Source organism: Scyliorhinus torazame, chromosome 12, assembly GCF_047496885.1.
Source record: "Scyliorhinus torazame isolate Kashiwa2021f chromosome 12, sScyTor2.1, whole genome shotgun sequence".
In the NCBI taxonomy this organism is placed as follows: domain Eukaryota; kingdom Metazoa; phylum Chordata; class Chondrichthyes; order Carcharhiniformes; family Scyliorhinidae; genus Scyliorhinus; species Scyliorhinus torazame.
This window is the reverse complement of record NC_092718.1, coordinates 58,099,282-58,121,421: the sequence shown is the minus strand read 5'-3', so window position 1 is coordinate 58,121,421 and position 22,140 is coordinate 58,099,282. Positions and strand designations below refer to the sequence as shown.

General features: G+C 46.1%; 1 protein-coding gene across 3 annotated transcripts in view; it reads right to left on the bottom strand.

The window, feature by feature from the left end:
• The window catches only part of efl1 (elongation factor like GTPase 1), a 450,668-nt gene that overhangs the window by 87,849 nt on the left and 340,679 nt on the right, over nt 1–22,140 (bottom strand). For all 3 annotated transcript variants that reach the window (XM_072468746.1, XM_072468749.1, XM_072468748.1), the window contains exons 16-17: nt 10,168–10,299; nt 993–1,140 (exon numbers count right to left, since the gene is read on the bottom strand). In XM_072468746.1, the coding sequence (XP_072324847.1) occupies nt 993–1,140; nt 10,168–10,299 (280 nt within the window). The remainder of the gene's footprint in view (nt 1–992; nt 1,141–10,167; nt 10,300–22,140) is intronic.

The following is a 22,140-nucleotide window of genomic DNA, read 5'->3' as shown; positions in this document are numbered from 1 at the left end:
AGGGAGTGGGAGAGACAGAAAACCAGTGTTGGGAACAAGAGAGGTGGGGAACTGGAGAAGCAGAGTGCCAGAGGGTTGTGGAGAGGGGCAAACCAGGGAGTGGAAGAGGCAGAGAGCCGGAGGGTTGGAAAGCGAGAAAGTCAGCAAGCCGGAGGCAAGTAGAAGGGGTCAGCATATTTCTTTTATACTTCTAAATGTTTTTTTAAAGTAATTTAATGTATGAACATAGAAATTTAGCAAGAAAGTTAACAAAAAAATTCTGATGAGAAAGATCCTACAGAATGTAACTAGAGCTTTCACATGAGTTATAATGGGAAAATGTAACTTGTTTAATGTTGCACTTTACAAAATGTAACCAAAACATTAAACGCGGACTTGCAGTATTCCTGCTTTGTTTGTAATAATCAAAGCTTAAAATACTTCTCCCTCCATGCATTGATCTTCTAACTGGCTTCTCTCTTCCTCTTACTACCATTTATTATTGTCGATAAAAGACTTTTGAATTCCCTTTAATGTAGATGTCATTCTCATCTCATAACCTCTTTCCGCTTTTAATTTCCCCTTGGAATTTTCTATATTCAGCCTGGTTCTGACTTGTATTATCAATCTGTCACAAATAGCCCTTTACATCTTACTCTTTATCGCTTTCTTTAGCCAGAGAGCTCTCGCTTTGCCTGACATACCTTTGCCCCCTCATGGAAATATACCTTGATTGGACGCGAACCATCTCTTTAAAGGCAGCCCATTGCTCCACTGCAGTTTTTCCTTCTAAACCTTAAATCCAATTTACAAGGGACACACCCATCCTTAACCTCATTTTGAGAAAATATCGAATTCAAACATTGACAAATATTTACATCTGGGTGTATTTTATGAATAAATACTCAGGGATAATTTAGAGACACAGCCTTAAGATATTGGTCATTCTGGTGCTCTGTGCTCATCATTAAAGGAACTGCACTGATGCTGTGATACTCTGATCACTCTCTAACCTTTCACGGAGGTCATCCAAGCAACGCTGCAGGTGGACCTCTCCAACAGTTATTAATACGTGCTCTCCTGTCTCCTGGACGAGCACCTCCACACATGGATCAGCCTGATTAAGCAGCTTCATTCCTCTCACCAGCTGTGGCATTTCACCTGTATGAGCAAATAAAACAAATCCAAAAATGAAGAAGGCAAAAGGTATAAACTATATTCTGAATCAACAGATCACTAACTTACACCATTTGTTCATATACCAGATATGTGACTTATGGCTCAACTTATGATCCTCACTAGTCTCTGTGGAGACTATCAGCAGGAACTGATTCCATCCAAAAATCTACTAATTCCCCTCAGTGGAAATCCCCATTTTATGCAACTATCATTCTTTATCGGCACTAAGTTATTAATTCGAAAGTAAAATGTAAATGTTGCCACTGTTCATGAGGACCATAGGCTGCTCTTCCCTTTGAGAGAAAGCTGACTGATGGTGATTTAACCTGAGGATCATCACACCTTGGGCGGTCCTCTTACCTCATGACCAAAAATTAGTTCAAAAGGACTGAATTTGGTTGACTCATTAGGTGCATCCCTAATTGCAAACAGTATGAATGGAATTCCTTTGTCCCAATCCTCAGGATAATCTTGACAATAAGCGCTCAACATTGTCTTTAATGTCTAATTCCACCTTTCTAATGCTCCCTGCAATTCTGGATGATACGCAGTTGATTTAAATTGTTTTATTCCTAAGCTATCCAGAACTTCTTTGAATAACCTTGATGTAAAATTTGATCCTTGATCCGATTGTATTTCTGTGGGTAGTCCATATCTAGTAAAGAATGAAGTAACTCCTCCACAATACTTTTAGCTGAAATATTGCGTACTGGAATGATCTCTGGAAACCTAGTAGACACATCCATTATAGTAAAAAGATATTGGCTCCCACTTTTCGTTTTAGGAAGCGGTCCTATGCAATCAATTAAGACCCTTGTAAAAGGTTCCTCAAATGCTGTAATGGGTATTAAGGGCGCTGGTTTTATCACCGCATGAGGTTTCCCTATCACTTCACAGGTGTGACATGATCAACAAATTTAATGACATCTTTATGTAGTCCAGGCCAATAAAAATGTTTTTTTATTTTAGCTTGACTTTTCCTTATTCCCAAATGACCTCACACTGGTACCTCATGTGCTACTCGAAACACCTCCTTTCTATACCCTACTGGCAATACCACTTGATAAACTTCTGCCATCTAAACTTTTCATCCGCCTGCATATGTAAATATCTCCATTTTCTCATCATTTTTACAGTAATAACGTTCTGGTATACACTCAGATACCTCTTCCGTGTATGCTTTCTGATATAGCCATTTTATTTCTATATCTTTCTGTTGTAACTCCGCCAATTTTCCTGAACTAAAAATATCCGCCTCATCCCCAACCTGTTCTTGTACTTTTCCAACCATCTGATCAAAAATCCTTTCTGATAATTGAACTTCAATTTTATCTTCACTCTTTGATTTCTCCTCTTGTCTTAACCTGTGACTTTGTGACCCGAGGCGTCATTCTCCGACCCCCCGCCGGGTTGGAGAATCTCCGGGGGCTGCTGTGAATCCCGCCCCCGCCGGTTGCCGAAGTCTCTGGCACCAGATATTCGGCAGGAGGCAGGACTCGGGCCTCGCCGGTTGGCGGGCCCCCCTGCTCGATTCTCCGGCCCGGATGGGCCGAAGTCCCGCCGATAAATTGCCTGTCCCGTCGGCGTGGATTAAACCACCTTTTGAATGGCGGGACAAGGCGGCGTGGGCGGGCTCCGGGGTCCTGGGGGGGCGCGGGGTGATCTGGCCCCGGAGGGTGCCCCCACGGTGGCCTGGCCCGCGATCGGGGCCCACCGATCCGCGGGCGGGCCTGTGCTGTGGGGGCACTCTTTCCCTTCCGCCTCCGCCACCGTCTCCACCACGGCGGAGCGGAAGAGACTCCCTCCACTGCGCATGCATGGGAAACTGTCAGCGGCCGCTGACGCTCCCGCGCATGCGCCGCCCGGGGATGTCATTTCCGTGCCAGCTCGCGGGGCAACAAAGGCCGTTTCCGCCAGCTGGCGGGGCGGAAATTCCTCCGGCGTCGGCCTAGCCCCTCAATGTTGGGGCTCGGCCCCCCAAAGATACGGAGCATTCCGCACCTTTGGGGCGGCGCGATGCCTGTCTGATTGGCGCCGTTTTGGGCGCCAGTCGGCGGACATCGCGCCGTTTCGGGAGAATTTCGCCCCTTGTTACTACACAATCCGGAAAAATCCCAGGATATTCGACTTCAACACTTCAGTTGTCTGATTTTCCCCTGGCTTATCAACCACATTAAGCATCACTCCCACCTGCGATCCAGCTATGTCATTACCCAAGATAAACTGTATTCCTGGACAAGATAGTTTCTCTATTACTCCTACTACCACTTCACCACTCTTCACTGGACTTTCCAAACTCACCTTATATAATGGAACACTACTCTTCTCACCCTTACTTCCACATATTACTACCTTTTCTGGCAATATTCCTCTCAAACTGCATAACTCCTCATCTCTTACCATCAAAGATTGACTAGTTCCCGTATCTCTTAAAATTGTGACTTCTTTATCTATTCCTCCTGAGTAAATGTTACCCACACAAGTAAATTCTTTAAAGAGATCTGGCACCTTCTTATCAATCACCTCTTGATCAAGCTGTACAATCTTTTGCACCTCCTTCGCTTCACTTGGGCTTTCCTTTACCACTTTAACAAATCCCACTGGCTTATCCTGTTTTATTACATCAGCCTTCCCAGTGCTTTTCTTCAACCACCAACACTGTGACTTTACATGGCCTAGTTTATTACAGTGAAAACATTTTAAACTTTTCATTTCTCTTCCACCCTCCTGGATTTCTTTTTTAATCTGAGGTACACTCTCCTTATTATCTCCTATCAGATCCCCTTTACCTTTACCACTTGAGTATTTCACTTTTCCACAATTTCTATCCCTCACAGGCTGAAACTGATGTCGGAAACCAAACTTTGAATTATGAACTAATTCATAATCACCTGCCATTTCTGCTGCTAATCTCGCAGTTTTAATCCTCTGCTCTTCCACATGAGTTCTCACTACATCAGGAATTGAATTTTTAAACTCCTCCAAAGGTATAATTTCTCCGAGAGCGTCATACGTTTGGTCTATTTTCAAAGCCCTTATCCACCTATCAAAATTACTCTGTTTGATCCTTTCAAACTCCATGTCTGTTTGACCAGGTTCTTTCCTTATATTTCTAAACCTTTGTCTGTAGGCTTCAGGCACTAGTTCATATGCACGTAAGATGGATTTTTTCACCTCCTCATGCGACCCAGATACCTCCTCTGATAGTCATGCAAACACTTCACTCGCCCTACCTACCAGTTTTGTTTGAATCAGTAATACCCACATGTCCTGTGGCCATTTAATTTGTTTAGCTACCTTCTCAAATGAAATGAAAAACGCTTCTACCTCCTTCTCATGAAACCTTGGCAATATTTGGACATATTTAAATAAACCCCCACCAAACCTTCAACTATGACGCTCATGATCATTACCCTCATCACTCTCCTCAGGCCGTACGTTTTTCTTTACATCCGCCAATTTCAACTGACTGTCATGCTTCATGGCCATTTTCTGATGTTCAAACTCTCTCTCTTTTTCCCTTTCCTCCCTTTCTTTTTCCTCTATATCCCTTTCTCTCTCTTTTTCTTCTCTATCTCTCTCTCTTTTTCTCTGATCGGTACCTCCCTTTCTCTTTTGTTTTGTTCTGCTAGGGCTATTCCTTCTTTTTTTCTTCCTTCTCTCTCCTTTTCTTTTTCCCTGATCTTTATCTCCCTTTTTCACTCATTTTGTATTCAAGCTGCTTGAATTATTTTTCATTTTCAAGTTGCTTGATCTGTAACTGAATTTTTGCCATTTCCAATGAGTCTGACTGTATCTGAGGCAATTTTAAATGCTCAGCTACCGCCGTAAGTACCTCTTCTTTTCATATTCTGTCAGGTAATGTTAATTGCAATCTTTTTGCCATATCTAAAAGCCTGTTTTTAGTCTCTGTTCGTAAGATATTGCGTGTGACCTTCTCCACCCCCAAAAACTTCTGAGCCTCTGAAAGAGCCATTGTCCACAACACACTCCCTACTTAAACTGGAATACCAAACCTGAAAAGCAAACACAAATATGCTCACCCCTCACTGTCTTTAAGTTCACTAAGCCAACCCAATCACGAAAGATTGACTTTTATCCCATAAATCCCCAATGTGTTATGGGCCAGGGTTTAGAGAACCCCAAAGTGTATCATGAAGTTTACCTGACCTACAACTTTTAATAGATTTTGGTTATGAGGAGCACAAGGGCCTACTTTCCAGGTGTCATGCAACAGAGACCGTAAGTATTTTAAAACAAAACAATGCTTATTCTATGAAATCAGTTAACATTTTATAAACACACAGTGAACATTTTATCAACCACCAACACAACTACCCCCCACAGATACTCTATATGTAACCCTTAATAACTTTCCTAAAAACATCCATAAGCCAAACACCCTTTTTAACAAAGCAGTAGGTATAAATTCTTTACACAAGACAGTTATCAAGTGATCTGGACATCTTTTAACATACAGAGAGAGACAAAATGAACCTTCCTTGTCTGAATTGAGCTTTCAATTGCCTAAAACGAAAGTAAAACACAAAGGCACAAACAGCTTCCAGCTCAAAACGAAAGTAGAAGCCAGAGACACAACCCAGCTCCACCCACACAATGGCATAATTGCAGCTATTTGATAAACACCCATTTCTTAAAGGTACACTCCCATGACAGTGCGTAACTCACTTCCTGACTCCCCAAAGTCTGTCCACCATCTACAAGGCACAAGTCAGGAGTGTGATGGAATACTCACCACTTGCCTGGATGCGTGCAGCATCAAGAGGCTTGACACCACCATCCAAGAAAAAGCAGCTGGATTGGCTTTCCCTGCTAAAACTTACTCTTTGCTATTCAGTCCTTCTGTAACTCTTTGCTATTCAGTCTTCCTGTCTTGGTTGGCTGGCTGGGGACATGTGTAAATAAGTGATTTCTTACAATTGCTAAATGGCCAATTCTGCTTTTGTAGTCTTCTATTTTTTCTGTTTTTTATCCAATTTTTAAAAACTTATTTAAATGATTTGTTCTCTTTGCACTTGATTCTCTTCTTTTCTTCCTAAATTTTACTTTCCATCATCCTTCATCCTATGTTCCTTCAGGTTTCCATTGTGGAATCAATAATTAACAATGCACCTACACCAGCCTTAAAAGAGGCCCCTAATAAGTGAAATTATGTCATTCAGTAAGTTACAATAGTTCCAATTTAGCTAGCCTGCTCTGAATTTGTGTACATGCTGGACAATTCACCAATCTGTTATCAACCGAAGTACACAATGATTCTCTCTTGCATTCTAAAACATACAACAACTTTCACCAATAAAGTTCCGTAAACAGCTTACGACATTGTTCATTGTGCAGACCACAAAAACGGATTAGGCATGTTTCCCAAGTTTTTGTATGCAATAAAAAGTGACCAAAATTCCTTGGTTCGGCCTCAGTTAGAATAATGGATCTAGTTTTGGTCTCCTCACATGGTGGGAGATATGGCTTTAGAACGAGTGCACTGGAATGTCACTCAGCTAATTTCTAGTTTGAAGCGTCTTAGGTTTCAAGATCGGCGAAAAGATCAGAGTTTCAACTTTAAAGAAGCACAGACTTAGCAGCGATCTCACTGAGGTTTAGAAGATGATGAAGGGAATAGATTGTGCTGAAATTGACAGTTTGATCCAATTAAATAGTTTGGGGAATACCAGGATCACAATTTTAAATTGCATACAGCCAAATTGAATTAGGTATCAGGAGGAGGTTCTTTTCCCAGAGAATAGCTAATCTCTGGATTCAGCCGCCGGCTTGTGCAGTGGATGCCACTTTTGCTGCATTTCTGCAAGTGAGAGGTGGACTTGTTTCTGGCACAAGCAGAAATCACCTCCTCCAAAAAGAATGGCATTATCCCGACAATACGATCTTCTATCTTTGGTTGTTGGGGTTGGAAGGGAAGGGTTGGGGGTCGAAAGACGAATTTCCCAGGATCCCCCCTCAAATTGGCTCGGGTTTTTAATTTGTTTTTTTGCCTTCCCAAGAAGATCACTTGACTTTAGGATGGGGTGGTGAATATGTGACATAAAGTATCACAATTCTGAAAGACAGGCTGGGTGGAACAGTGGACCTTTTCTCGTTTGTCACTGTTCTTATGCAATAATTAGGTCAAGGATTCTGATCCCCATATTGGTATTGGATTTGGGTGGATAAAGAAGAACACACAAAAGTTTAAACAGAAAAGGTTTAAAGATGAGGTAATGATCCAGGTGAACCAATTCCTTTTCATGGGTGCTATAGCTGGAGATGGAGTGTTGAACAGATTCTGTAATCAAGCAGGCACTGGGCACTTTTGTTGTGACTTGTCCCACTGGGGTTTTATAGAGACACTCCACATGCTGATCAGGGAAACATCTTGAACACTGGGTTATTCTGAAGTCGTGCCTTGATATATAGAACTTCTAAAATAAAGTGCAAAACAAACTTCCACTTTGAAGGAAACCTGCTAAACTGATTAGAAGCTAAAAATAGATACTTGGGAATGACTTCCAAATGATAATTCACACGAGGGACCCAGTTTATGTCATTAACCACAACAACAAAGCTCAGGCAGTTTGTAAAATTCACCAGGAACCCTTGATAGTTTCAGAACTCTTCCAGGTTTGATTAAAAATGTGAATGGCTAATTTCTTTACCATTTTCAAAAACCTCCCACCCTGCCAGCTTGCTATGTTACAGCATAAAACTAAGGGCATTTGCTGTTAGTGACAGCTGAACAAAAGAATGGACACACTGAAATGCAGGCATGGCACCCGTACGTGTTGCAAATTTCTGATCAAATAAGTCCACGCTTGTACAATTTTGCTCAGGTGATATAACTACAAGGACCTAATTATTTATTTAAAAGGGACTATTTCATTACAGATTAAAATAAAAACACATTAAGTGCTAAAATATGCACTTTCACAATGGCTTATCCAGTGAATAACAGACCACAACTGTCCCAAATTTGATTTCTGACCAGCGTTTTGGGGTGAAAATAGGGTCTATTGCAATTAGCCACATTCCTTTTTGGTTAGGGAGGGAAAAACCAACCAGTCTGATGGCTAATCATAGATTTCAGATAGACTCTGGAAAATGATAGTATTGAACACTGCTGTGATGGCCCTTTGGGATTGAATATTATGTCTGTGCTCACAACCAAATATTTCCATGCATAATACCCACTCTGGCAAGATAATCTCCTATGAATGATGCCTATTTGGCAACCAGTAACTGTGGAACTGAACCAGCAATTCCTGCAGGAGGAATGGGCAGTTGAAAATAAAATAAGGAATATATTATGTTTTATAGTAAAGGACAGAATTATAAAGAAAAAGACAGAAATACAACTCAGCTCAGCTGGGTGACTAAATTGCTCCGGCTTTCTTTCCCGTTCATAGTAAAACCTAAATTGCTTTGTGTGCTGTCACTTGATAGCCCTTTTTTAGCTTTCCCTCACTTTTTGTGGCGAATAAATGCTTTATATGCTTTATACACTGTTCAGCACATTTCATCAGCCAAATTCAAATGGTTATCTGCTGCACTTCATCGTCGGTTAATGAAAGATGCTATCTTCTGTCTATGGGCTCTACATTGCATTACATTATCATAGAGAAAGTAGCTCTATAGTATTCCTGAATGCCCATTCCCAAGATACCCAAGCAAGCATGTTCTGGGACACACAGTTAATGCAAGGGTAACCAAGTATCCTTGGAATGTTTATGCAAATATTGTGTTATAGAGCCGCAGAGACAGAACTGCACAGGAGACCATTCAGCCCATTAAGCCTATATTGTTTCTCTGTAGGGCAATCCAATGAGTCCCTTCCCTTTGCTCTATCCCCCTTGTCCTGCAAGTATATTTCCTTCAAGTGACTATCCAATTTCCTTTTGAAGTAATTGATTCTCTCCCCTCTACTACCCTGGTGGACAGCAGGTTCCATGATACTGTCACTTGCTGCTAAAAATCTTCCTTCATATCTCCCCGTATCTCTTGCCCAAAGCCTTAAACCTGTGTCCCATAGTTCTTGTACAATCAGCTAACAGGAACAGCTTTGATTCCTTGGTCTTATCTAAACCTATCATTTAGCACCATAACAACAACTTGCACTTATATAGCATTTTTAATGTAGCAAACCTCCCGAGGTGCTTCATAGGAGTTCCAAAACAAAATGTGACAGTCACGGGAAAGATATTGGGGCAGGTTACCAAAAGCTTGGTCACAGAGTGAGGCTTTAAGGAGAGTCTTGAAGGAAGAAAGAGAGGTTGTGAGGCGGGCAGGTTTAGGGAGGGAATTCAGAGCTTAGGGCCCAGGCAGCTGAAAGCATGTCTGCAAATAGTGAAGCGAAGAAAATTTGGGTTGCTCAAGAGACCAGAGTTGGAGGAGTGCAGAAGTCTTGGGAGGGTTGTAAGACAAGAGGAGATTACAGGAATACGTGGGTAGCACAGTGGGTAGCACTGTTGCTTCACTGCTCCAGGATCCCAGGTTCAATTCCTGGCTAACATCACTGTCTGTGTGGAGTCGGCACGTTCTCCCCATGTCTGCGTGGGTTTCCTTCGGGTGCTCCGCGGAGTTTCCTCCCACAAGTCCTGAAAGACGTGCTGTTAGGTGAATTGGACATTCTGAATTCTCCCTCCGTGTACCCTAATAGGCGCCGGAATGTGGCGACGAGGGGCTTTTCACAGTAACTTCATTGCAGTGGTAATGTATGCCTACTTGTGACAATAAAGATTATTATTATTATTATTAGGAATAGCAAGAGGTGAGACCATGGAGGGATTTGGAAACAATTACCAGAATTTTATAAATTGAGCCGTTGCTGGTCCAGGAGTCAATGTGAGTCAGCGCGACTCTTGGAGCAGGATCTGGTGAGTGTTACAGTAAGACCAGTAACTCCAGCAGTATTTTATTAAACAATATATTTAAACTAGTAGTACTAGCAAATGTCATTACTATCTGCATTTGTTATAATACATAATGTCACTGACATACTTGGATGTTTGGGCTCCACGGCCACCCGTACTATAGGCGTTGCCTCGAAGTTCAAAGGTGTAAAAGGTGGACATACAGGGGAAGTCGACAATGTAGCAGATTTTAGGACGTAGTCTTCTAAGCCTCCAATACCTAGTTGGAAAATAAAATCAGAAACAATGTCAAACAGGAAAAGTTATACAAACCAATTAAAATCAAATATTCCGATTACTGTGATACAACTTTATTTGCACTGCATTGATTGAAATCACCTCAGTACAGATTACAGAGGTATACTGGTTGGGCAGGGAACCTGAATAAGTGGTTTCACCCCAGCAGATAAGAAGAGTGAGAAATGCTAACGAGTTGAAAGTAGATGATTACAATTTTATGATTTTGAAGCTTTATGATGAATGATTCATCACACGCCATCGAGTTTAAAAAAAAGTTGCAAATGGATCTTTTAAAAACAGTTTAAAAACTTTAAATAGCACTAAGTGAGAGTGCCTTCATTCTTCAAATGTAACTAAACATTACGTCTTAAGACTACTCTGTAATAAAGCATCAGCCAATATTTTTACAGGCACGAAGTACATCCTTTTCTCTGCAGGATTTAAAGCAGAACATCCGCAGTCATGCAGAAAATTGACATTTTCAATCTAAAAGCAGCAGCATCGTGCCAATTTCAGAACTCAACTTTGGGCTTCAATAAACTTATTTTTTAAAATGTGTACAGATTGCACATTCCTTCTCAGCAGCATATGAATCTTCACACAATGTTACTCCTCCCTAAACTGATGGATTACATCTCTTCCCAAGTGTTTACTTCGATGTAACCTGTGCATGAAGAGGATGTCTAACTACAAAGTCAAAAGAGGTTATACATATCTGGATAAAGATCATTTGAAAATAAATGTGTGGGGGTAGCAGGGGAGTAAAGTAAAATGATGACAGCCTTTTCATTATTGGATCGGTAATGGTGATTTGGAAAGCCAGAGTAGAAGTGTTGCATGCCAGGTCGAGAGTGGAGACTCCCAACTTGCAGACATATTGGACCCTGCCAGGAAAGATGGTTGTAATTGTTCAGGGTGGTGTTGGTGGTGGGATGGGGAGACATTCGATGGATCACATTGATGGAAGAACCAGGCCTGGTGCAGCATGCTTCAATAACTGGAAGTGACTGTACTCCATGAGTGTTCCCAGCAATTTTGTTGTTACATATTTGCCAGAAAGAGGCTTGCTGAGAGATAAAGCATGGACTGTGTATAGGGCAAAGACAAAAGCAGGCAGTCTAAGGCACAGACTAAAGGGAGGCAGCAATCCAACACTCGGAGAACTTGAAAATGAAATGAGTAAGGAAGAGTATGCACGTTCCTGCCACAACCCGGAAAACAGGCAGAAAAAGCCTAAGATGCAGGAAGGCAGAAGTGTGCAGCAGAGATCCCTGAATGCCAGAAAGCTTTAAGTGCCGGTATAAGCAGCCCGACTGCACCCGGACAGGGTAAGTTCAGAGCATAGTTGAGGGTGGCAGAGAGCCCTGACTGGATACTGGGAAGGACCAAACTCCTAAGGGCAACACCGAAAGGGCAAGGAGCTAAAGAGAGGGGGAAGAGACTGCGACTGAGACAGCCATGACTTGTTTGTATTATGAAGTACTGGCAACAAAAGCAGTTACCATGTTGAATGGGATCAGGCTGGGTACTTGGATATAAAAAGTGAGTTAGAAAAAGGTTGATACTGAGAGGCCAGATGGTAAAGTGCAAAGATAGATAATATACTGTGAAATAAATTGACTGGACAAAGAGGTCAAACTGTAACTTTGAATAAAATGACTTGAATGTTCTTTTGGGTTACCTGTACACACAGTAATCGGTCAACATTATCTCACTTTGACAAGTAGTTACTTAAGGATAATAAGACAGGTTAGACAGGTGACTGCATCACCGTGACAACCCAACCAACAGGTTATCAAGGTGGAATAAAAGTAGGTATGCAGCTTTGGAATAAAACACAAAAACCCGCAGTTTGTAAAGAACCAAACTGACTGCAAATCCTCTGGACCTTGCAGCCTCACTCGGGGATTCAAGCTATTTTTCAATTATAATCTTAATTTAATGATAAGAAAGAGGACTGTACAAAATTATTCAGAGCAGTGTGTCTCTACATTTATATTATTAACCTTTAGATCACTGAAATACTGGGAGAAATTCCCTACCCACAAGGCCAATTAATATTTTTCTGGTTTCTGACCCGCGCTGTGATATTTAAAATACCAACATTCTAGCTACTCAAATATCACAAGTAATATTATTGTGCAATACTGGCCATTCTCAAACCAAAATGTACTATTAAAGCAACATTTTAACTGTACAAGTTAAACAACATACACATTAGAATTACATTGGTCTCTATTTCTCCTGATCCATTCTTTATGATACTGTAATATTTTAAATCTACTTTTTCAAACATTTTCCCTTTAAAAAAAGACCAAAAACCAGTTAACAAGATCTTAAATTGAAGGTCTTTGACAAAGAGTTATCCAGACTTGAAACATTAGCTCCCTTTTCTCTCCATAAATGCTGTCAGAACGGAGATTGCCCAGTATTTTCTGTTGCCTAAAATTGAAGTATTACCCTAGTTACGTCACAGATGGCATCAGATCAACATTTAATGTTTTTTCACACATCACAATCAGAAAGGGGTACAATTAAATGTGAATGGGCCAAATGTTGCGTTTCTGTGCCATAAATCCCAACAGGGAGTGACTGGATTGCTAATCTCAACGGCACTCTGGAAGAGTTTGGGCCCAGAGCTATCCAAATAGGTAGGTGTTTTCGAGCAACATACTGCCCCCCATAGAACTGATGCAAGACGGTCCTCCAAATACTGCTCAATGCGTTTGTAATGTCACATATATTTACTCCTGAAAATAGAAACAATCCTCTTTTAAAGGTCATTCAAATAAGAAATTATTTGTTGTAAACAACATAGGTAACAACAGTCAATTGCAAACAGAATTGGAAACACACTACTATGAATGCGTAAACATCATAGCCTGTTGTCTCCAGGAAATGGTCTGCTGTGATGTTCACTTTAGCAAAGTTGTAAAATTATGTTCACTATCCAGTTAGATACGGAAATATATTATCAAATCAGAGAACGCAATCCAACCACAACACTGCGCCAGAAAAGCAGTTCGCTGTGGTGCAGCATGGCTGATTAAAGCCGAGAGACCCACTCCCGGGATCTACCTGGCTTGCCACGCGTTGCGATGTAAATCCCACCCACAATGGGCAGGATCACTTTTTGGCAAATCTGCATAATAGAGCAAGGCACTCAAATGTGCAGATTCCCGAGGTACCTGAGGCTTTGGGATTCAACCCCTTTGCCTCAAAGACTTCAGGCGAGCGCCGTTCAGCACTGGTCCCCACAATCGTGGACCAGACGAAAGGGGCATGGGGGTCTCCAGGGGATCGGAGGCCCCTTGCTGCATGTCCATAGATGGTGCGCTGGCATTGCCAAGGTGCCAAGCTGGCATTTTTTGCACGAGCACGATCGGGTTGGGGTTGCAAGATGTGGGTGTGGGTGGGGCAGGGATCCTACCATAGTGTGTACGGGGAGGTGGGGTGAGGGGAGTCGTAGATTGTTTTGGGGGCCTCGGAGATCGGGACACCCTTTAAAAATAGTGCCCTGATCTCTCACTACAATGTGGAGTTCCGGCGAGTGGAGCTCCCCACTGTACAAAACGGGGCTATGTGCGGCTTCAGCCGCACGTTCCCCATTCAGGCCCCTTATTCAATGCAAGTCATGTTGAATAGCCAGGTGTTTCTCGGCACTGCAAGCGCCGGGAAACACATGGCTAAACTCGCTCGCTAGGGGACTTTGTTCCCTTTTGGGAGAATCGTGTCCATTGTGTATGGGGTGATAAAAGGCCATCCACTCTACAAAATCGGCACAAAGTCTATGGAATGAAATGCAGTAATGGGAATCTACATTTCTCCATCCTCAGTCCATTTAACCTGACCAAAAACTGGGAACAAAAATTGACATTTGTCTATATAACACTCACTGCACTTCCAAGTAGTCCACTGTCTCTGAAGCACTTTGCGATATTGGAGTGCCAGGAAAAAGGTACTGTATGAATGTCTTTTCGTCACAAATGCAAACAAAAAAATATCCAGAATACCTGGCAACAACCACAACTCCACTTTTCTGTTTGTCCAGTTGCTGTGCAGGGGCTGGTTTAGCTCAGTGTGCTAGACAGCTGGTTTGTGATGCAGAACAAGGCCAGCAGCGTGGGTTCAATTCCCGTACCAACTTAACCGAACAGGCGCCGGAATGTGGCGACTAGGAGCTTTTCACAGTAACTTCATACTTGTGACAATAAAAAGTTATTATTATATTAGGAAGGGATGCTTCATTTGTACAAAGTTTTGTCAAGACCCTGTCTGCAATACTTTGTTCAGTTATGGACCCTGAACATCAGGAAAGATATATTGACCATGAAGGGAGTAAAGAGCAGGTTCAGCAGAAGGATACCGTGGCTTCAAATTGTGAGGGTGGGTTGCTCAAACTGTTTCCTCAGGTGAGCAATATAAATTCAGACTTCATCTTAAAATTAGAGGTAGGCCATTTAGGAGTGAAATCAGGAAGTTTTTTCATATAAAGGGTAGTGGGAATTTGGATTTCCCTGCCACATAGTGATTGCTGGGCCAATGAAAAATTTTCAAGACCAATGGCAGGATTCTCCAGCCTCCCAGCGGTGGGATTCTCTGCGGTGGGATTCTCTACACATAATACTACAGTGCAGAAGAGGTCCTTCGGCCCATCGAGTTTGCACTGGCAAGGGCAGCACGGTGGCGCAGTGGATAGCACTGCTGCCTCATGGCGCCGAGGTGCCAGGTTCAATCCCGGCTCTGGGTCACTGTCTGTGTGCAGTTTGCACATTTTCCCCGTGTTTGCGTGGGTTTCGCCCCCACAACCCAAAGATGTGCAGGGTAGGTGGATTGGCCTCGCTAAATTGCCCCCTAATTGGAAAAAATGAATTGGACACTCTAAATTAAAAACAAAGAGTTTGCACCGGCATATGAAATTCCCTGACCTGCCCACCTAATCCTACTTGCCAGCACTTGGCCCATAGCCTTGTACGTTATGATGTGCCAAGTATGCATCCAGATACTTTTTAAAGGATATGAAGCACCTCGCCTCTACCACCCTCCCAGGCAGTGCCCTTCAACTAAGTGGACCCCGATAATCTCGCACACTTCAATCAAGTCACCCCCTCAGTCTTCTCTGCTCCAGAGAAAACAACCGAAGCCTATCCAACCTCTCTTTATAACTTATATGTTCCATCCCAGGCAACATTCTGGTGAATCTTCTCTGCACCCTCTCCGGTACAGTAACATCCTTCCTATAATGTGGCGACCAGAATTGCACACAGCACTTCCACTGTAGCCTCACCAAAGTTCTATACAGCTCCATCATGACCTCCCTGCATTTGTAATCTATGCCCCGATTGATAAAACCGAGTGTCCCATATGTCTTTTTCACCACCCTATTAACCTGCGCTTCAGACTTCAGAGATCAATGGACAAACACACCACGGTCGCTTTGTTCTTCGGAACTTCCCAGTGTCAGACCTTTCATAGTATACCTCCTTGTTAAATTACTCCTTCCAAAGTGCATCACCTCACACTTTTCAGGGTTAAATTCCATCTGCCATTTGACCATTCCGTCTATATCTTCCTGTAACCCAAGGCACTCAACCTCACTGTTAACCACCCAATCAAACTTTGTGTCACCTGTGGGTACTGTTCCCCCCCGCCACCCACATAGTCATCTATATAAATGACAAAACAATAGGGAGCCCAGCACTGATCCCTGTGGTATGCCACTGGTTACTGGCTTCCAGACACTAAAGCAGCTGTCTATCATCACCCTCTGTCTCGTACCGCTAAGTCAATTATGAATCCACCTCATCGAACCATCCTACATCCCATGTGCTTTTGCCTTCTTAATAAGTCTCCCATGTCGGACCATGTCAAAGGCTTTGCTGAAAGCCATGTAAACTACATCAACTGCACTACCCTCATCTGTATACTTGGTTACAGGCTCAGAAAATTAAATCAAATTTGTTAGGCATGACCGCCCTCTGACAAAGCCATGCTGATTATTCCTGATCAAAGTTTGCCTCACCAAGTGGAAATAGATTCTCTCCTTCAAAACTTCTCCAGTAGTTTCCGAACCACTGACGTGAGACTCATTGGTCTGTAGTTCTCTGGTTTGTGTCTACAACCTTTCTTAAATAGTGGGACCACATTAGCTGTTCTCCGGTCCCCTGGCACCTCCCCTGTGGTCAGAGCAGAATTAAAAATCTCCTTCCTTGCCTCCCACAGCAGCCTGGGACACAATTGGATTGGAGTTTGTTTATTGTCACATGTACCGAGATACAGTGAAAAGTATTTTTCTGCAAGCAGCTCAACAGATCATTAAGTACATGAAAATAAAATAAAATAAAATACATAATAGGGCAACACAAGGTACAAAATGTAACTACATAACACCGACATCGGGTGAAGCATACAGGGGTGTAGTGTTAATCAGGTTAGTCCATAAGAGGGTCTTTTAGGAGTCTGGTAACAGCGGGGAACAAGCTGTTTTTGAGTCTGTTTGTGCGTGTTCTCAGACTTTTGTATCTCCTGCCTGATGGAAGAAGTTGGAAGAGAGAGTAAGCCTGGGGGGAGGAGTCTTTGATTATGCTGCCCGCTTTCCCCAGGCAGCGGGAGGTGTAGATGGAGTCAATGGATGGGAGGCAGGTTTGTGTGATGGACTGGGCGGTGCTCACGACTCTGAAGTTTCTTGCGGTCTTGGGTCGAGTAGTTACCATACCAGGCTGTGATGCAGCCAGATAGGATGCTTTCTATGGTGCATCTGTAAAAGTTAATGTTGACATGCCGAATTTCCTTAGTTTCTTGAGGAAGTATAGGCACTGTTGTGTTTTCTTGGTGGTAGCGTCGACGTGGGTGGACCAGGACAGATTTTTGGAGATGTGCACCCCTCGGAATTTGAAGCTGCTAACAATCTCCACCTCGGCCCCGTTGATGCTGACGGGGTGTGCACAGTATTTTGCTTCCTGAAGTCAATGACCAGCTCTTTAGTTTTGATAGCATTGAGGGATAGATTTTTGTCGCTGCACCACTCCACTAGGTTCTCAATCTTTCTCCTGCATTCTGACTGTTGTTATTCGAAATCCGGCCCATTATGGTCGTATTGTCAGCAAACTCGTAGATGGAGTTGGAACCAAATTTTGCCACGCAGTCGTACGTGTACAGGGAGTATAAGGGGGTTCTAAGTACATAGTCTTGCGGAACCCCGGTATTGAGGACTATTGTGGAGGAGGTGTTGTTGTTTATTCTTACTGATTGTAGTCTGTGGGTCAGAAAGTCGAGGATCCAGTTGCAGAGTGAGGAGCCACGTCCTAGGTTTTGGAGCTTTGATATGAACTTGGCTGGGATTATGGTGTTGAAGCTGGAGTTATAGTCAATAAATAGGAGTCTGATGTAGGAGTCTTTGTTGTCGAGATGCTCTAGGGATGAGTGCAGGGTCAGGGAGATGGCATTTGCTATGGACCGGTTGCGGCGGTATGTGAATTGCAGTGGGTCAAGGCGTTCTGGGAGTATGGAGGTGAAGCGCTTCATGACCAACCTCCCAAAGCACTTCATTACGAATGAAGTCAGGGCCACCGGACGGTAGTGATTGAGGTACATTGCCTGGTTCTTCTTTGGCACCGGTATTATAGTGGTCTTCTTGAAGCAAGTGGGGGCCTCGGAGCGGGGTAGGGATAGATTAAAGATGTCCGCGAACATATCTGCCAGCTGGTCCGCGCAGGCTCTAAATGTATGACCAGGGATCTCGTTGTAGCGCACAAAGACTCCATGAGACGAATAGAGTGAAGTCGATGAGGCTTTATTAAGCGTGTCTGTTCCCCAGCAACCCGATAGTAAACTGGCCTGCGGGGGAAGGCACCGGCTTCTTATACTTCGCCTTCAGGGCGGAGTATGAGGTCAACGGCCAACCAGGACCCGGGATCTGTCAGCCAATGACATTAGGGCTTCCAGTCCCACATGACCCCCAATACATACTACCACATTCACCCGTTGTCAAAAATAAACCCGGCGGGGTGATGCTTCGTATGGTGGTAAGGGTTTACAGGGCTGGTCCTGGGAGGATAGAACAGTTACATGGTAGTACAGTATTGGACAGTATCGTCCTGTTACAACTATTTACAGAGGGTATAGGAAAAACAAAATGTTCATTGGACAGTCCATCTTTGTTTTACATCGACGCCACGAGTCGGTCGGGCGGTCTGGTCGTCCGTGTCGATCGCCTCGGCTCCGGCGGTGGTGGTGGTGCTTGTACCAGCGTTGTCGCCTCCGGGAGCCGCACGGCACAGCTGTCGGTGCAAAGGGGAGGGGGACTGATCCTCCTGGGAAGGGGGCAGTCGCGGGGTGCGGCGGTGGCAGGAAGGGGGGCGGTTGGGTTGATGGTGTCGGGGGGGTGTGCGTGGTGCCGGCGGGCGCCAGATCCCGCAGGGAGACCGTGTCCTGTCGGCCGTTGGGGTACTCCACGTAGGCGTACTGGGGGTTTGCGTGGAGGAGGTGAACCCTTTCGACCAACGGGTCCGCCTTATGTGCCCGCACATGCTTTCGGAGCAGGATGGGTCCTGGGGCCGCCAGCCAGGTCGGCAGCGACGTTCCAGAGGAGGACCTCCGAGGGAAGACAAGGAGACGCTCGTGCGGCGTTTGATTAGTGCTTGTACATAATAACGACCGGATGGAATGGAGAGCGTCGGGGAGGACCTCCTGTCACCGTGAAACTGGGAGATCCCTGGACCGTAGGGCCAGTAGGACGGCCTTCCAGACCGTGCCGTTCTCCCTTTCTACTTGCCCGTTCCCCCGGGGGTTGTAGCTGGTCGTCCTGCTTGAGGCTATGCCCTTGCTGAGCAGGAACTGGCGCAGCTCGTCACTCATGAAAGAGGACCCCCTGTCGCTGTGGACGTATGCGGGGTAACCGAACAGCGTGAAGATGCTGTTCAGGGCTTTAATGACTGTGGCCGCGGTCATGTCGGAGCAGGGAATGGCAAAAGGGAAGCGGGAGTATTCGTCCACTACATTAAGGAAATATGCGTTGCGGTCGGTGGAGGGGAGGGGCCCTTTGAAATCGAGACTGAGGCGTTCAAAGGGGCGGGAAGCCTTAATCAGGTGCGCTCCATCTGGCCTGAAAAAATGCGGCTTGCATTCCGCGCAGATGTGGCAGTCCCTTGTGACTGTACGGACCTCTTCTAAAGAGTATGGGAGATTGCGGGACTTGATGAAGTGGTAAAACCGAGTGACCCCCGGGTGGCAGAGGTCCTCGTGGAGGGTTTGGAGGCGGTTAATTTGTGCGTTGGCACATGTGCCGCGGGATAGGGCATCGGACGGCTCGTTCAGCTTTCCGGGCCGGTACAAGATCTCATAGTTAAAGGTGGAGAGCTCGATCCTCCACCTTAAGATCTTGTCATTTTTAGTTTTGCCCCGCTGTGCATTATCGAACATGAAGGCTACCGACCGTTGGTCAGTGAGGAGAGTGAATCTCCTGCCGGCCAGGTAATGCCTCCAATGTCGCACAGCTTCCACTATGGCTTGGGCTTCCTTTTCCACTGAGGAGTGGCGGATTTCTGAGGCGTGGAGGGTTCGGGAGAAAAAGGCCACGGGTCTGCCCGCTTGGTTCAGGGTAGCCGCTAGAGCTACGTCGGAGGCGTCGCTCTCGACCTGGAAGGGGAGGGACTCGTCGATGGCGCGCATCGTGGCCTTTGCGATGTCCGCTTTGATGCGGCTGAAGGCCTGGCAAGCCTCTGTCGACAGAGGGAAGGTCGTGGTCTGTATTAGGGGGCGGGCCTTGTCTGCGTACTGGGGGACCCACTGGGCGTAGTACGAAAAGAACCCCAGGCAGCGTTTCAGGGCTTTTGGGCAGTGCGGGAGGGGAAATTCCATGAGTGCGCGCATACGTTCGGGATCGGGGCCTATTATCCCATTGCGCACTATGTAGCCCAGAATGGCTAGCCGATCGGTGCTAAAAACGCACTTGTCCTCGTTGTACGTGAGGTTCAAGGCTTTGGCGGTCTGGAGGAATTTTTGGAGGTTGGCGTCGTGGTCCTGCTGATCGTGGCCGCAGATGGTTACATTGTCAAGGTACGGGAACGTGGCCCGTAACCCATGTTGATCAACCATTCGGTCCATCTCCCGTTGGAAGACCGAGACCCCGTTTGTGACGCCAAAAGGGACCCGTAGGAAATGGTATAATCGCCCGTCTGCCTCGAAGGCTGTGTACTTGCGGTCACTTGGGCGGATGGGGAGCTGATGGTAGGCGGACTTGAGGTCCACGGTGGAGAAGACTTTATACTGGGCAATCCGATTGACCATGTCGGATATGCGGGGGAGAGGGTACGCGTCTAGTTGTGTGTACCTGTTGATGGTCTGGCTATAGTCAATGACCATCCTTTGTTTCTCCCCTGTCTTCACTACTACCACCTGCGCTCTCCAGGGACTATTGCTGGCCTGGATTATGCCCTCCTTTAGTAGACGCTGGACTTCGGACCGAATGAAGGTCCGGTCCTGGGCGCTGTACCGTCTGCTCCTAGTGGCGACGGGTTTGCAATCCGGGGTGAGGTTCGCAAACAAGGACGGGGGTTGCACCTTGAGGGTAGCGAGGCCGCAGATAGTGAGTGGGGGTATGGGGCCGCCGAATTTAAACGTAAGGCTCTGTAGGTTACATTGGAAGTCTAAGCCCAGCAAGGTGGGGGCACAGAGTTGGGGAAGGACGTTAAGTTTGTAGTTTTTGAATTCCCTCCCCTGTACCGTTAGGGTAACTATGCAGAATCCCTGGATCTGTACGGAGTGGGATCCTGCAGCTAGGCAAATCTTTTGTGCGCTGGGGTAGGTAGTTAAGGAACAGCGTCTTACCGTGTCGGGGTGTATAAAACTTTCCGTGCTCCCGGAGTCGACTAGGCATGGCGTCTCGTGGCCGTTAATTAGGACCGTTGTCGTCGTCGTCTGGAGAGTCCGGGGCCGAGCCTGATCGAGCGTAACCGAAGCGAGCCGTGGTTGTAGTAGTGGGGTGTGGTCGGTTGTTGCCGTCCAAGATGACGTCGGGGATGGACAAAATGGCTGCCCCCATACATCGTACGTGGCTGAGGGGTCACAAGATGGCGTCGGGGGTGGACAAAATGGCCGCCCCATGCGTCGTACAGGTCGGGGGCGGTCCAAGATGGCGGCGCCCCATCTCCCCTCGTGGTGGTCGGGACCCAAAATGGCGGCGCCTGCGGGTCGCACATGGTGTGCTGGGGGGTCTGGGGAGCGCTAGGACCGCGCGGAGTTCCTTCACTGTGAGCGCCAGGGCCGCGGGCGCTAGGACCGCGCGGAGCTCCCTCTCTGCGAGCGCCAGGGCCGCGGGCGCTAGGACCGCGCGGAGCTCCCTCGCCGGGGACAGCGGTGGTCGGGGCCCAGGTAAGTTGCGCTGGCGGGTCAGGCGTGGGGCGCGGGACGGGGGTGAGGGCCCAGGTCGGCGGCGCCGGTGGGACAGGCGTGGGGCTGCGAGCGCAAGGAGCGCGAGGAGCCCCCTCACCGGGGACAGCGGCGGTCGGGGCCCAGGTCGGCGGCGCCGGCGGGTCAGGCATGGGGCGCGGGAGGGGGGTGAGGGTGGCGTTCGGGGCGCGAAAGACCCATTCCTCTCCGTGGAGAGTGTTGGCCGGCACCCAAATCGGGAGCGCCGGCGGCGGGTCGTACATGGACTGCGGGGAGGGGGGTTGGGGAGCGTAGGCGGCAAGCAGGGCTCCCAGTTCTCCCGGGACCGCGGTGGTCGGGACCCAAAATGGCGGCGCCTGCGGGTCGCACGTGGCGTGCTGGGGGGGTTGGGAGGCATAGACTGCCTGTAGGGCTCCCTGTGGCCCCGGGACGG